The sequence below is a fragment of the Tripterygium wilfordii genome, chromosome 18, assembly GCF_013401445.1.
Source record: "Tripterygium wilfordii isolate XIE 37 chromosome 18, ASM1340144v1, whole genome shotgun sequence".
Lineage (NCBI taxonomy): Eukaryota > Viridiplantae > Streptophyta > Magnoliopsida > Celastrales > Celastraceae > Tripterygium > Tripterygium wilfordii.
In genome coordinates this window covers 2945138-2958860 of record NC_052249.1, presented here as the reverse complement: position 1 = coordinate 2958860, position 13723 = coordinate 2945138, and the positions used below count along the sequence as shown (strand labels likewise).

Here is a 13723-nt window from a genome sequence, read left to right as displayed (position 1 = left end):
TATCATCTTCTCGTACTCGGATGGATTTGGTGATAACCGGCTTGAAGATATATATATATATATAGAGAAATTTTCCTATAAATGCACAAAGTAAGGAGATAAAATAAATACACATGTTTTCACCATTGATTTAAAATATGTGGATCCAAAACAATGGGTCCAACTAGTCATTTAACTTAAATCAATGATCAAAAAACTGTACTTATTTTATATCCTTACTTTATGTACTTATGAGAGAATATATATATATATATATATATATATATATATATATATATGTACATGAAACTATGAAGTGAGGGATCCCTCACTTTATTTAAAATAAGGGATCTATCTAACACCATTCATTATGTGTAAGTGTGGTCTCCACATGTGATGGGGTCTACGCGTGAATGGTGTTAGATGGATCCCACACTTTATTTAAATAAAGTGTGGGATCCCGCACTTGAGAATCCCTCTATATATATACATATATATATATAGCTTTGTGCAATACTTTGACTCCCCCTAACTGGTCTTCCTTTCCACCACTGCAAAGCGCGAGACAATATCCTGACAAATAAAAAACACCCCAAACTCAAAAATATGGTGAGAAAATTAATGTACATGCCTGCGTCTTGTCCTTTACGCAAATTGTGCCTTTTTAAGGAAGGTTCGTAGCTAGTTTTATGTTGATTGAACATCGCATAAACAATAATATAATATAATGAGAACTTAAATTTCAGGATTCAAAAATTTTAAAAAAATTTTGAAAAAAAATATATTTATATTTTTATCGATCTTACACGAATCAATGATATTTTTTTTTTGAGGAATAAAAATCAAATTCAACATAAAAAGCCTTTCAAAAAAAAATTCAACATAAAAAGTGCATAATAATTCTGAATCTTTGGATATAAAACAAAAGATATTTCATACACTTTTCAGATTGTTTTTTATTTTTGTTTCGAAAAAAAAATTTTCATTAGGTTCGTAAAACCAATCAAGATACAAGTATATTTTTAAATTAAAAAAAATTTTAACCCTAAAAGTGAATCTTAAAAGTTAGGATCCCATTTGAGGAACTCATAACAGAATTCCTCATATATATATACATACATATATATATATATACCCATAACCCGGATTAGATTAATATCCGATTTACTTGTCCGGATTTAAACCAATCCGGATTTGGTCAATTAGGTACGTCCAAAATCCAATCCGAGTTCACGTGCTCTTGTCTGACCTGTAACATATCCGGAATCGATTTTTTGCCACCCCTAATTGTATGGCTATTAATATCAATCTTAGCTAAGTTATAGAATTTAAATATTACCATGTATACAAATTATATATAGGTATTTTCATACAGACATAAAATAAATCCTTTTAAGGAAAAGTTTTATTTTTATAAGGAAAAGGGAAATTTCTACGGTTAGAGTGTATACGCAAGGAGGGAAAGATAAAGAAGTGGCCGTTTGGGTGGACTCCTCACCCGACTGGCGCAACCACAAATTGACTGAAGTCACCGGCAACCCCTTCCCCTTCGAGAGAGCCACTCCCTTCCGTACACCATAAACCGTATCGACCGACGAATCTTAGATCGACTGTTCAGTACTTGAGATCAGAGACCTGTAATATTGCAATTCGCCTATCTTTTGTTAGTTTCTCGTGCATTTGGATTTGGGTCTTTAAGATCTACGACTAGAGGAACAAAACAAGGTTTTCGTTCTGTCGCTGCTTTATAGCTGTATAATTTTTTTATGGTTGTTCTATTTTGGTTTTTTGATATGTTTTTCTGCCTTGAAGATGTATGTTTTTATGCCTCTTTTTTCCGAAACTCAATCTGTGTTTATGGATTCTGAATGAAATTCCATGGTATGGTGAAGGGTTTATTCTGTGTTTTAAGTTGGAGAGAGTGGAAAAGGAGATTATAGCTTTCTCAACGGTTACTAGTGTTAGCTTCAGCCTTCAATGCGATATGGGCTGATGATGCTAATTGAAGTGCATTGTACTAACAATAGCGGATTGTGTCCTATATTTTTATATAATTGTTTGGAAGAATAACTGCTTAGTGCATTTGATGACAGAGGGAGATACATTAGTTCCGATGTCTGCAGTAAAGCCTGGTTTGATTGCTTTGTTTGATGTTGATGGCACTCTTACAGCTCCAAGAAAGGTATCAGATTTCTCGATATTCCTTCATCCTTCCCTTTCCCTTTAGATTATTGTGAATTTTGCTTTTGCACAGTAGGATTTGTGCTAAAAACCATGATAACTAGTGTCCTTTTATTAGGTAAAGTGGTAGTGTTGTGAATTTGGAACTGACGATAGATCTGGTTTTCATTTAAATGCAAGGTGGCTACTCCCGAGATGGTAGAGTTCATGCAGGAACTTCGAAAGGTAGATTGATGATAACATTTGTCTATTGTAATGAGTCGTTTGTATTGCATCTTGTTTGTTTGAACCCCAGAAGGCCATGAGTGTGTATTAATAGCTTCAGTTGTTGTAGATTGTCACAGTTGGAATTGTGGGCGGATCTGACCTTTCCAAGATATCAGAGCAGCTTGGAAAAACAGGTTTGCTCAAGTGCCCTTGGCTCCATGTTTTTGAGATAAAGTGAGGAAAAAGGGATTGAAAGACCTGAAAGCTTTTCTTTGTTCAAGTGTTCTGATATTCTCCAAAAACTATAATCTTCTAGTTGGTTATTTAATTCCTCATGTTTTATTGAGTGCATTATGATTTTCATCTTGAACATGATTCCCTTGTCAGTAGTGCTAGTCGTGCTATGATTTAAGTAGCTATTTCAATCGCTTTTGTTAAATTCAAAATTTAGGGCTGAACATTGTGTTGGTAACTTTGCCTTGATGATTTTGCTTGTATTACTAATATGAATATTTATTTTTTATGAATTTTTTGTTATTCCAAAAGATATCAAAGATCTTTACACATTGAAAATGCTTATCAATAGGTTATCATTTCACTTTTTTGGAGTTATTAAAGTGAAGTCAGCTGTTTGTCGAAGCTAGGAAATTAGTGAAGAGCACAATTAGCTGGAGGTCTAATGTATTTGAACTGTTCAGGGAACATTCATCATTCATAATTGTTTTTTGCAACTCAATAATTGATATTTTGAGGGAGAATAGAACAATAATTGTTATGTCTTGCTCAAAAATTTAAACTATTTCAATATGTGTACGATCAATTTAATTATTTTCCTGTGAGAAAAAAAAAGTTAAATCTGCAGGATAGGAGCCACATTATGTGTGTGTGTGCTTGAGAGGTGTGAGAGGCTTAATTTATGGGTTTCCATTTTATCATCTTGAAAATTGATGTAATTGCTTCTAATACTCTCCCCCCTGCACTCTTTCTTATGTGCAGTTGTTAATGATTATGACTATGTATTTTCTGAGAATGGACTTGTGGCTCATAAGGAGGGGAAACTCATTGGCACCCAGGTACCTTCTATAACACTAACCTAATTAACTTATAGGTGTTAGGTTCATGGTATTACAGTCCTATTAGATAATGGATGCTTGTCATTTCAACATAGTCAATGCAGTGAAATGAATAGAATGAAGATGGTACTAGTATATGGCCTTGCATAAAATAAAAGAAATGAAAAAAAAATCATAGTTTATTTATTGATTAGAAATTAATACATGTGACCTAAATGAGAGTTAATTCCAGCTAAAGATGGGATAAAAATGTCTTAGATGGTTTTGATGTATACAACATAGGAATGCAAATGCATTTGTTTGGTAATGTGAGGCAATTTGTTGTAGAAGACCAAGGAAGAAACTAATAGAAGTAATATCAAATTTGTGTGTGTACCTTTTTTGTTCTTCAAATTTTGATCTTATGGAGAATTAATAGCATACGATGATTAGCTTGAGACTACGAGTTGTTTTACCAAAATTTTACTATGAAGAATTTTTGTTGTTTTTCTTCATTGTTCTTCTCCTTTTGAATCTACCCTTTACTTGAAAGTCTCGAGTCCATCTCATTGTGTTTGGGAATTTTAAAGGGCTTTACAGATCTTGATACCTGATTTTTTTTTGCAAACACTTGTTGTTCTGCATTCTTTCTGTACCCTATTCTGCTCCATGCCTCCCTGCTTGATGGGTTGTTTTTCTTTGTTCAGAGCTTGAAATCATTACTTGGAGAAGACAAGCTCAAGGTAAGAACCCTTCTCAGTACGTACGGATTGTCTAAAATTTTGTCCCAAAGAAAGAAATGAGAAATAAATAAAATGGATCAAGAGGTAACATATGGTCAGACAGACAATATGTTTTCTGAAAAACATGCATTCAACACTTCCTATAACCACCTGACAACTACCGCATGCCAAACTGTTTTCAATGATTATTGACGTGCGATTGATCTGTTAATGTTCTTCCATTAGGATTGGAAAAATGTGCAGTAGAATATGTAACTTATCAGTTTGTTAAAAAGATTGCGAATATTTTTGCAGGAATTTATAAACTTTACCCTGCACTATATTGCTGACTTGGATATCCCGATAAAGAGGTGAGTAGAATAGAAACCTTGAAGTCAGTTTTCATATGTGGCAACTTTTCTAAGATTTGTTTTTCACTTTTACTACTATAGGGGAACATTTATAGAATTTCGAAGTGGGATGCTCAATGTGTCACCTATTGGGCGGAACTGCAGCCAAGAAGAAAGAGATGAGTTTGAAAGGTATGACAAGGTGAGAAACTTTAGCTACACTCATAAAAAAACAGGGGAAGTTGTGTTGATGTTACAGATCGTATGTTTGGATGATATATATATATATGTTGACAAGAAATTTTTATGGATGTTCAGGTTTACAGTGTACGTCCAAAAATGGTATCTGTGCTTCGTGAAAAGTTTTCTCACCTCAACCTTACATTTTCTATTGGAGGGCAAATAAGTTTTGATGTGAGTAGCGTTTTAGCTGGTTGAAAATTTTCTTATCTTAAATGGTATAATGGAAGACGAGTAAAAAGATTGGAATTGCATCTCTCACTGTTTCATTTACCAGGTTTTCCCTCGAGGATGGGACAAGACATACTGCCTGAGATACCTTCAAGATTTTCGTGAAATCCACTTCTTCGGTGACAAAACTTACAAGGTCAGCTCTTGTTAGTGATATATTGGCCATTCTTTCTTGCTTTCTGTTTTATGCAAGTTTTACTCTGCTTTTATGATATGTTATATGTCTTCCTTTTAATATTTGGCTACTTCGTGTTTTTCTCCTTCACAAACTACTTTTGAGCTGTGACCTTAACTTTTTGCTGTGTTATGTTTCCGGCTTGAATTTTGTTATACTTGGACCTGCTGGTCATCATATGAATTGCCTTCATGTTTTCTGGAAAAAGATATTGTTGGTAAATTTGAATAGAAGAGCCTGCAGACTGCAGAAACTGAGTTAGGAACATTGTTAGAGTGTAGTAAGGATTGCGTTAATTGAGCATTGATACTTATCCCCGCATACTTCTCTGCAAACTCTAGGGTTGAAATTTGTAAATTTGCATCTTGAATTTATGTTACATCATCTAAAATAACATATGTGATTATATCCAAAAAAATAAATTGATGTGACCTAAAATGAACATGATGTGTTGATATTCTTTCTCCTTTTTATATGCACATGCTGGCTTTACACTATTCTTTTGTGATCATAAACCCGTCTTTCTAGTTTCAAATATGTGCATCCTCAACTGGATCTAACGTAAAGGCTGGTGCATTTTCATTGAGCAGGGAGGGAATGATCATGAAATTTATGAATCGGAGATGACAATCGGTCATAAAGGTTTGTTCTACATTTCAACCTTAACTTGTTACGGCCATTTTCAGTGTCTTATGGAAGGGTGATCATTCCATTGTTTACGATAGGTCCCATCATTATACCATGGACTCAACAGATGAAATTTTTTTTTTACCATTTTATGCTCTAAATCGGACGAGGTTATTTTCTGTCTTTTAGATGCTGTTAGATACTTGCGAGAATTGTGTTCCCAATCAACCATGCTTGTACTTTTTTTTGTTAGTGGTACTATTTCCACAGTTTAACTTCTCTGTTTCCTTCTTGTAGTTACCAGCCCAGAGGATACGATGGAAGAGTGTAAAAAATTATTCTTAGCAAACCCCTAAAACTCCATGGCAGTCTTCTCCTTTTTAATTATCTTCCATGTGTTATCTTTATATATTGGAAAAATAAGTGCTAAGGGGACACTCTTGTACAAGTTTGTAACCTATACAGTTGATTGCGGATGAAGAGGTGAAAGTGAAACTCATTGTAATTTTATCAACTATGCACCATTGAATTTCCATCTATTTTGATGGCATTTACATTAGCAATTTAGCGTTGTTTCTAATATATTCCTCTCTCTTTTATACTAATGCTATGTTTGGTTGCACCATTCTGGCCGGAACCGGAACAGTTCTTGGACTTCTCATTCCCACTCTCGTTTCCCTTCCCGTTCACATTCCCACGACGAACCAAACATAGCGTAAGAGAAGGCCTGCTTGTTGCGGCCGGTATATAAGCATTGTTGCACTTATCCATGATGAAAGTATGATCTTGCTCATAAGCTGAATAAGCATCCAAAGCAAAATTCAAGAGCTAAGTAGTTCATATGCTCGGTTGAGGCAAGAGAGACTTGATTACAGATGTATAGAAACATAAAACACTTCTTAAAACCTTTTTGTAAAATCTTTTGAAGTTTCACATTGGCTCTGAGGACTATGAGATAAAGAACACATAACCCAGAACTATGCTGGAGAATGGAGAATATAGGAACATAATAGAAAGAAAAAAAGAAGAAGAAAGAATTCAATATATTGCACCAATCCATTTGTATCAATAACATAAACAATCCATTACCAAAAAAAAAAGGAAAAACAAAATGGGAACAATCAATCAAACAAGATTAGAAGGTGTATGGTGTTTTCTTCTTTTCTTTCTTCTGGTTCATGTATTTTAAGATTGCTCTTCTGTGTTCTCTTTAGGAGCATCAGCAGGATCCTCGGTGTTGTTGGAGTCGTCAGCGGGTTCAGGAGGTGGTGTGGAGGCGGAGGCAGATCTCTTGTGATTAGCAGACTTGAGGACATGACTGTAGCTTCCTTTCTCCATGAATAGCTGTGCAAAATGGTGCTTGCAGTACAGAACTCCATCAAGAGCAGCATATGATGAGTGAGTCAGAGGACACCCTCCATGTGCGCACCTGAAGCATGTCTTGTGGTAACACTCTCCTTCCAGGGTAACCTATATGTATGTAACCATTTTTAAAACAATATTGAGCTTCATAACAAAAGGATGCATTGAAGATATTAAAGATCGTATCGATGCAAACCTTTTCGAGTGGGTAGACGGTTTTCTGGCAGACGGAACACTTGTCCTGGGTTCCACAGAACAAGGAAGAGAGTTTGCTTGGAGTTCTATTCTGCAACAACACATTAGAAGGGAAAAAAAGGTATGTTTTCTGTTACAATATGTTTGAGAAATGTAAGATATTAGGAACAGTAAGTGCAAAGCAAAATATTACCAGCTGATCATTTTGCCTCTCAGACTTTCCTGCAATAAGTTTCACCAAAATGAATTTTTAAAAAATGGAAGACATGAATGTTTTTATGTTTTTCAAAAGAATTCATTTAAGTTTTTTTAGATCTACCTGTCTGAAAATTCTTGCTGAAGTTGCCAGATTCCTTGAAAAGTTGCTCAAAATGAGGCTTGCAGTAGAGAACTCCATCCATGGATGAGTAATTGCTCATCTGTCACATCACATCAGAACAAAAAGGGATATCAGTTTTAACATCTGAAGCCCAATCAGTGGAGATCTATGAAATTTTCAAGTGATGGGTAATCAGAAGAAATGGAGAAAAAGCCATTGCAGGTAGAGAAAATATACCACAAGAGTCCCTTTGCAATGGCTGCATTTGAAGCAGGATTTATGGTAAGGAACTCCTTCAAGAGACAACATATCAACCACATAAACAGTCCTATCACAAGCCTTGCACTTATCAAGAGTTCCAGTGAATGCCATCTCTTTTTCTCTCTTTCGAAAGATCCAATGAAACGCTGCGACTTTGAGATGATTAGCAAGAAATCAAAATGTGGTCAAGCACCAAGCTTGTTGTAGCCAGGCACCTCAAACAAGAAGATTAAAGATGAAACAAAGTCCCTTTAATGTCTATAAACAAAACTGGTTTTATATCATGTATGTGAATGATCTCTGCCTCTTCTTGCAATGGTGGAGGACACGTGAATGGAGGCAGAAATGGAATGTTTGTGATCTAATTCTGGACATTATCCGGTTGGATTGGAGTGAAAGAAGGGTGGTTCTGCTTTTGACTCTTTCAACACAACAGACATGTTCAGAGAGAAATGAAATGAAAAGGAGCCATCCATTCACCATGCAATAATGGCTAGCAATAGTTCTTGAAATTTACAAACACTTAGTGCTAGGGCTGTCAACTAATTGAAATATTTGGATGAAAGACATTTTAGTATTTGTTTTCTATTTATTAGTCTATAGATTTATAAAATGATCAGATATCTGGTCCAACAGTGCCAAAATTGAACCTAAAGACTTTAAGACATACACCACATTTGTTATTCTAACATTAAAATTTCGGGTCTATAAGTAATCAAATCAATTTGTGGCCTCCAAAAGAAGTCAATTTATGGTGCCGTGGGTGATGAATACCCACCACACGGGATGGGGGCTCAAGTTTAGGATCACAAGTTTGGACCTAATTCTTTATTGAAAATCCAGGTTAACAATAGGAGGTTTGTCATCCCTTATAAGCTATACTCCAAATCCATCATCTTCCGATGTGGGATTCTTATCAATCCTCCCCATTGGATCCCCCATAGGAGTATGCACGTCCTCATGCATGGCCTGAGATGGACCATTTCGACCGTCGGCACACTTACCTCCCCAAACCTATGAGTCAGGATCATATAGCCTTGTCAATCTAGTGGATCCAGAGCTTTCCCAGTTACTACGGCCTTTCTCTCTTTTCTAGCCCGACTACAATGGATTTGGCCTGCTGTTTGCCAACCCAACTCTACAAGGGATGGGCTCTAGGGTAGGCCTCTGCCCGTAGGCATGTGCGACTCTCAATGAGAGCACAAATGATAAATACCCGCCTCTCTTTTCTAGCTTGCCCACAATGGATTTGGGCGCTGTTTGCTAACCCAACTCGACAAGGGATGCGCTCTGGGGTAGGCCCGCCTACGATAGTTTTAGTCCACAAGCCTGCCCGCAGGCAGGCGTGACTCTCAATGAAAGCATCAATGATGAATACCCATCACACGGGATGGGGGCAGGCTCAAGTCTAGCATCACAATAGGCGTTTTTGCCCTCCCTTATAAACTAGACTCCAAACTCACCATCTTCCGATGTGGGATTCTCATCATTGGAAATCAATAATTTCCCAAACAACCAGGGGTGAATCTACCCTAGGCCTAATTTGTGAAAAAAATTTATCAATTATACTACTAAATACCCAAATCTCAAGTTAAGCTCACTTATTTATATTTTCTAATTATTTTTTATCGCATTGATATTTTTTTAATAACTATATAATATGTATGGTTAATATAAAAAATATATTTTTTAATTGACACACATTCATACAAGAGAATAAATATCGATTGTTACACACTCATACTCATACATGATAATAGATGATAGATTGATTTCTACTCAATGAAAAATCATCTAATACAACTTAAATAATTGTTTTTTTTTGTTATCTTGAATATTTTATTTTTTTATTTGTCATATATAATTTAATGACTATATAAATATATATATTTATTTATTTATTACCTGTCAGTAAATAGCTCTAAAAAAATTTTTACTAGAGAGAGAAAGAAAAGTAATAAGGTTGTTAATTTGTAACCAAATGGAATATCTACAGATAAATGAATAATTTGTAAATTTAGAATCATGACCATTGGTTAAAGGTGCAGAAAAAAAAAAAAATTTAAACGTGCCCTTTTCACCTCATTACTCGCTACAGTAACTAGAAAAGTGCACTTCAGCCAACACAGTAACATATACATCTATCTACTATCTTCTACTTCTCCATCGATAAACAACCTCTCGCGAACACCCCCCACCTCAATTTGTCCCCATCCCTCCGCGCCACTCCTTCCTGTAATTGTTATACGGTTTCACAATTCAAGCCCTAGCTAGGGTTTCAATTTATTTTAAATTTAGGGTTGATTCAATCTTTTTGGTTGGTTATATGGGTCTAGCTAGAATTGGTGAACAAGGATGTGAATTTCTCACGCAGAAGAAATATGTGCATGGCGTGGTTCTGTTAGTTCACTTTGGTTTCTCTTTGCAAAAAATGAGGAGGAGATTCATACTATTTTGTGTAGGTGAATTGATTCAATCTATCTTCCCTAAAACCATAAAACTGGAATGTCCACTGCATTCCTCTCATCACTCATCAGGGGATCCTTGTTTTGATCTTTCTTATGTTATTGTGAGGTAAAGTCGAAATGGTTCGAATTGTATAATAATTTGTTTTACAGCAGATCCCGCTCTTCCAGCCGTTGAATCCACGATTCCCAATCATCTATTCATGCAATGATTAGTAATATTAGTATGGAAAATGACATATTAATACTACTTTCAAAACTGTTGGACATCTAGGTCCACTCTAAAAAACTTTATCCCTCATAAGTCCATTTTTATTTTTAATAATATTTAAATCATTTAAATTTTATCTTATTCCTTTTTTGCCCTTTTTCAAAGAGGATTAGATCTAATATGATTTTTTCTCTTGTTATATGTTATATCTCTCTTATCTCACTATATCTTCTCTCTCTACTACATCTCTCTCTTATCACAATAATTTTATCTCTCCTATTACATCTCTCTCTCATCACAAAAACGTTCTCTCTCTTGTTGAATCTCTCTCTATCTCTCTACTACATCTCTCTTTACTACGTCTTTCTCTCTCTCTCTCATATATTTTTATGGCTGTCGTTTTGGTCCAAATATGACTGGGCATTATGCGTCTCTATGAGGGGAGTCTAATGGTGATGATGGTATTGCAAATTGTCGTCTAAATCGATCGGATTTGAAGTTTTTTTTCCAAATTATAACACTGGCCGACCAATGTTACTGTTTTGAAACAGTAACATTTGTAACACTGGGCGACCAATGTTACTGTTTTGAAATAGTAACATTGACCAATGTTACTGTTTTAAAACGGTCATATCCGGTGGCCATTTTTGGGCGGCAACTGGCTGGGTATTGTGGGTCTCAGTGAGGGGAGTCCAACGGTAGTGGTGGTATGACGAACCGCCACCGAAATCTACCGAATCTGAAGTTTTTTCCAAATAATGACACTGGCTGACCAATATTACTGTTTTGAAATAGTAACATTAACCAATGTTACTGTTTTAAAACGGCCATATCCGGTGGCCGTTTTGGGCCGTACATGGTTGGGCATTGTGTGTATCAGTAAGGGGAGTCCAACTGTGATGGTGGTATGACGAACAACCACTAAAATTGATCGGATCTGAAATTTTTTCCAAATAATAATACTGACCGACCAATGTTACTGTTTTGAAACAGTAACATTGACCGACCAATTGAACGATGGTGCATGTCTTTGCTGCCGAGGTTCCAGTGGACGTGAAGTACAATTCTTGTGCCATGTAAGTTCTTTTTCTAAGCCAGATTGACTCAAGATAGATGGCACTTCTGATACTGTTGCTGCTTTATATACTACTATAATTTTGTGCCTGATTTCTTATTGAGGTCATTATTGTTGTCCAGTAGTTGAGAACTTGAGATGGGCCTTTTGTCAATGATCAGTACCCACACGACCCTTTCAAAGTCATTGGTGGATAGGTAGAAAATGATTGGTTCTCAAGGACAGAAAGTATGACTAGTTCATTGGAGCTGAGTTTTCTTTTTATAGGCAAGTAATGGGGAATGCGAAAGGGGAACACAGACGTTTTTGTTTTTGAGTTTATTGTTTGGACATATTTGCTTTTGTTGCAAGGCACCTGCTCTGTGCGTTATTGTTGGGGTCGAGCATAAGTATTGCAGAGTTTGGAGGGGAACCAACTGAAGCCTGGCATTAAAATGAGTTTGGGCTGAAAACTTGCCCTTTCGTGGTTTTGGAGTAAAATCAAGGGTAAAATTGTACTTAAGCAAGAAGTGGACCTTAGAGGGATAAGCTGTTTTGGGCTGGACTTATTTGTCCATAAGTTTCTAAACTGGTACCGGCCCATGATTTTCCCAAATTAGTATGTGCATAACCAACATTTTGTTGTCAAAAAATTAAATTTTAGTGTAACATGATAATATATTAAAATATTCGGGTTAATACAACTTTTGATCACTGAAAGATTGATGTTCTAATTTAACCACTGACTATCAAATTGTTCCAAATTGACCACTAACATTTCATTTTGTGTCAATTTAGTCACCCAGTCATGAACAATCTCTAACTTGGTTTTAACGGTGTGACAAGTTTGACTAATCGAATTGGGCAAATTATGCCCGGCCGAGTGACTAAATTTAGTGTATTATATATTTTTCACCCACAATTAGAAAATAAAAATAATAAATATTAACCACACTAATTTATATAATCTTGAAACCTAAACGATCTCTCATTGGTAAACCATTCACAAATTGACCTGATAGTTAATATATAGTTTATCTATTGTATTGTCAATAATTATGTTATTGTAAAATTAATTACTTGATAAAAGATTCATATTGTTATTATAATTTAAGACAATTAATTTTTATGTGAGATTTTAAATGATTACAATTTAACTATTTTTTACTGAGCTTTTCACCATATCATGTTTTTAATAAGAATTTGTAAAGGGATTTCTAATTTCTTAATTTTCTGTTCACGCACATTCTCTTAAAACGTGGTCCCGCAAAAGCTAACAATTTTTTTAGTAAATAATTGTAAGTATTTAAGTACAAATTCTTGGGAGTATATGAGTTTATTGTTTTATATACGGTTGAGCAGTTTTGACAGTTTATTCAGTTTGAAGAACTTAAACAGAAAAAAGCAGAGTTAGAGAGAAAGAAGAGAGACGGAAAATGGCAGCACCGGAGGTAAATCTGCATCCCCTCTCCAACTATAGGTTTAAAGACAAAGAACCTCATCATGCAAAACACAGGACTATCCAGGATCGGCTTGATGCAATGAAACTCAAGTTAGTAACGTCTCCTCTTTTTCTTTCTTCTTTCTGGTAGGAAAGATTGATTTTCCCGAGAAAATTTTTGTCAATACAAGAAGTAAAGAAAAGCGTAGGCCCAAAAGAAATTTTTGCCAATGCAAGAAGTAAAGAAAAGCGTAGGCACAAAAGAAGCCCAAGCTCTAAGGCCTAAGGGAAGGAAAATATAGAAATGATGATGTTTGTTACTTTGTTTTACCATTTTCTTTGCTCCGTCAAAATTTCCTTTCCGAAAGTAGAGACTTGCGTCTTCGTCGCCGTCTTTCGTGTCTTCCGTGCTAGACTACTTCGGTGCGCTTAATCTGCTTGTAGCGACGACCAAGCTTCTTGGCAAGAAACATCCCCATGACCATGAGGTCTTGAATGATGTAGTCGATGTTGTATTCACCGAACGGGTTTCTTCATGAAATCTTCGGTTATAGCATAGGGTGGATCCTTAACGACCTCGTCCACCCACTTGACAGCCACGGCCAGGCTGGTAGCCACCACCCTCAATTCCATTTTTGTGCTTCTCTGCAT

General features: G+C 35.6%; 2 protein-coding genes across 2 annotated transcripts; one reads left to right on the top strand and one right to left on the bottom strand.

Moving 5' to 3' along the window:
• The first annotated feature begins 1392 nt into the window (after positions 1 to 1392).
• LOC119983315 (phosphomannomutase-like) lies at positions 1393 to 6323 on the top strand. Its single transcript, XM_038826983.1, has 12 exons — positions 1393 to 1704; positions 2073 to 2161; positions 2341 to 2385; positions 2495 to 2561; positions 3364 to 3440; positions 4127 to 4162; positions 4457 to 4512; positions 4594 to 4693; positions 4810 to 4905; positions 5009 to 5098; positions 5728 to 5779; positions 6062 to 6323. The coding sequence occupies exons 2-12, from the start codon at positions 2093 to 2095 to the stop codon at positions 6118 to 6120; spliced, it is 747 nt and encodes a 248-aa protein (XP_038682911.1). The 5' UTR covers positions 1393 to 1704; positions 2073 to 2092; the 3' UTR covers positions 6121 to 6323.
• A 129-nt stretch (positions 6324 to 6452) lies between these two features.
• Positions 6453 to 8406, bottom strand: LOC119983317 (LIM domain-containing protein PLIM2b-like). The gene is made up of 5 exons (XM_038826984.1): positions 7878 to 8406; positions 7641 to 7740; positions 7515 to 7543; positions 7323 to 7412; positions 6453 to 7234 (listed from the first exon to the last, which is right to left on the bottom strand). The coding sequence occupies exons 1-5, from the start codon at positions 8010 to 8012 to the stop codon at positions 6950 to 6952; spliced, it is 639 nt and encodes a 212-aa protein (XP_038682912.1). The 5' UTR covers positions 8013 to 8406; the 3' UTR covers positions 6453 to 6949.
• Positions 8407 to 13723: the final 5317 nt, after the last annotated feature.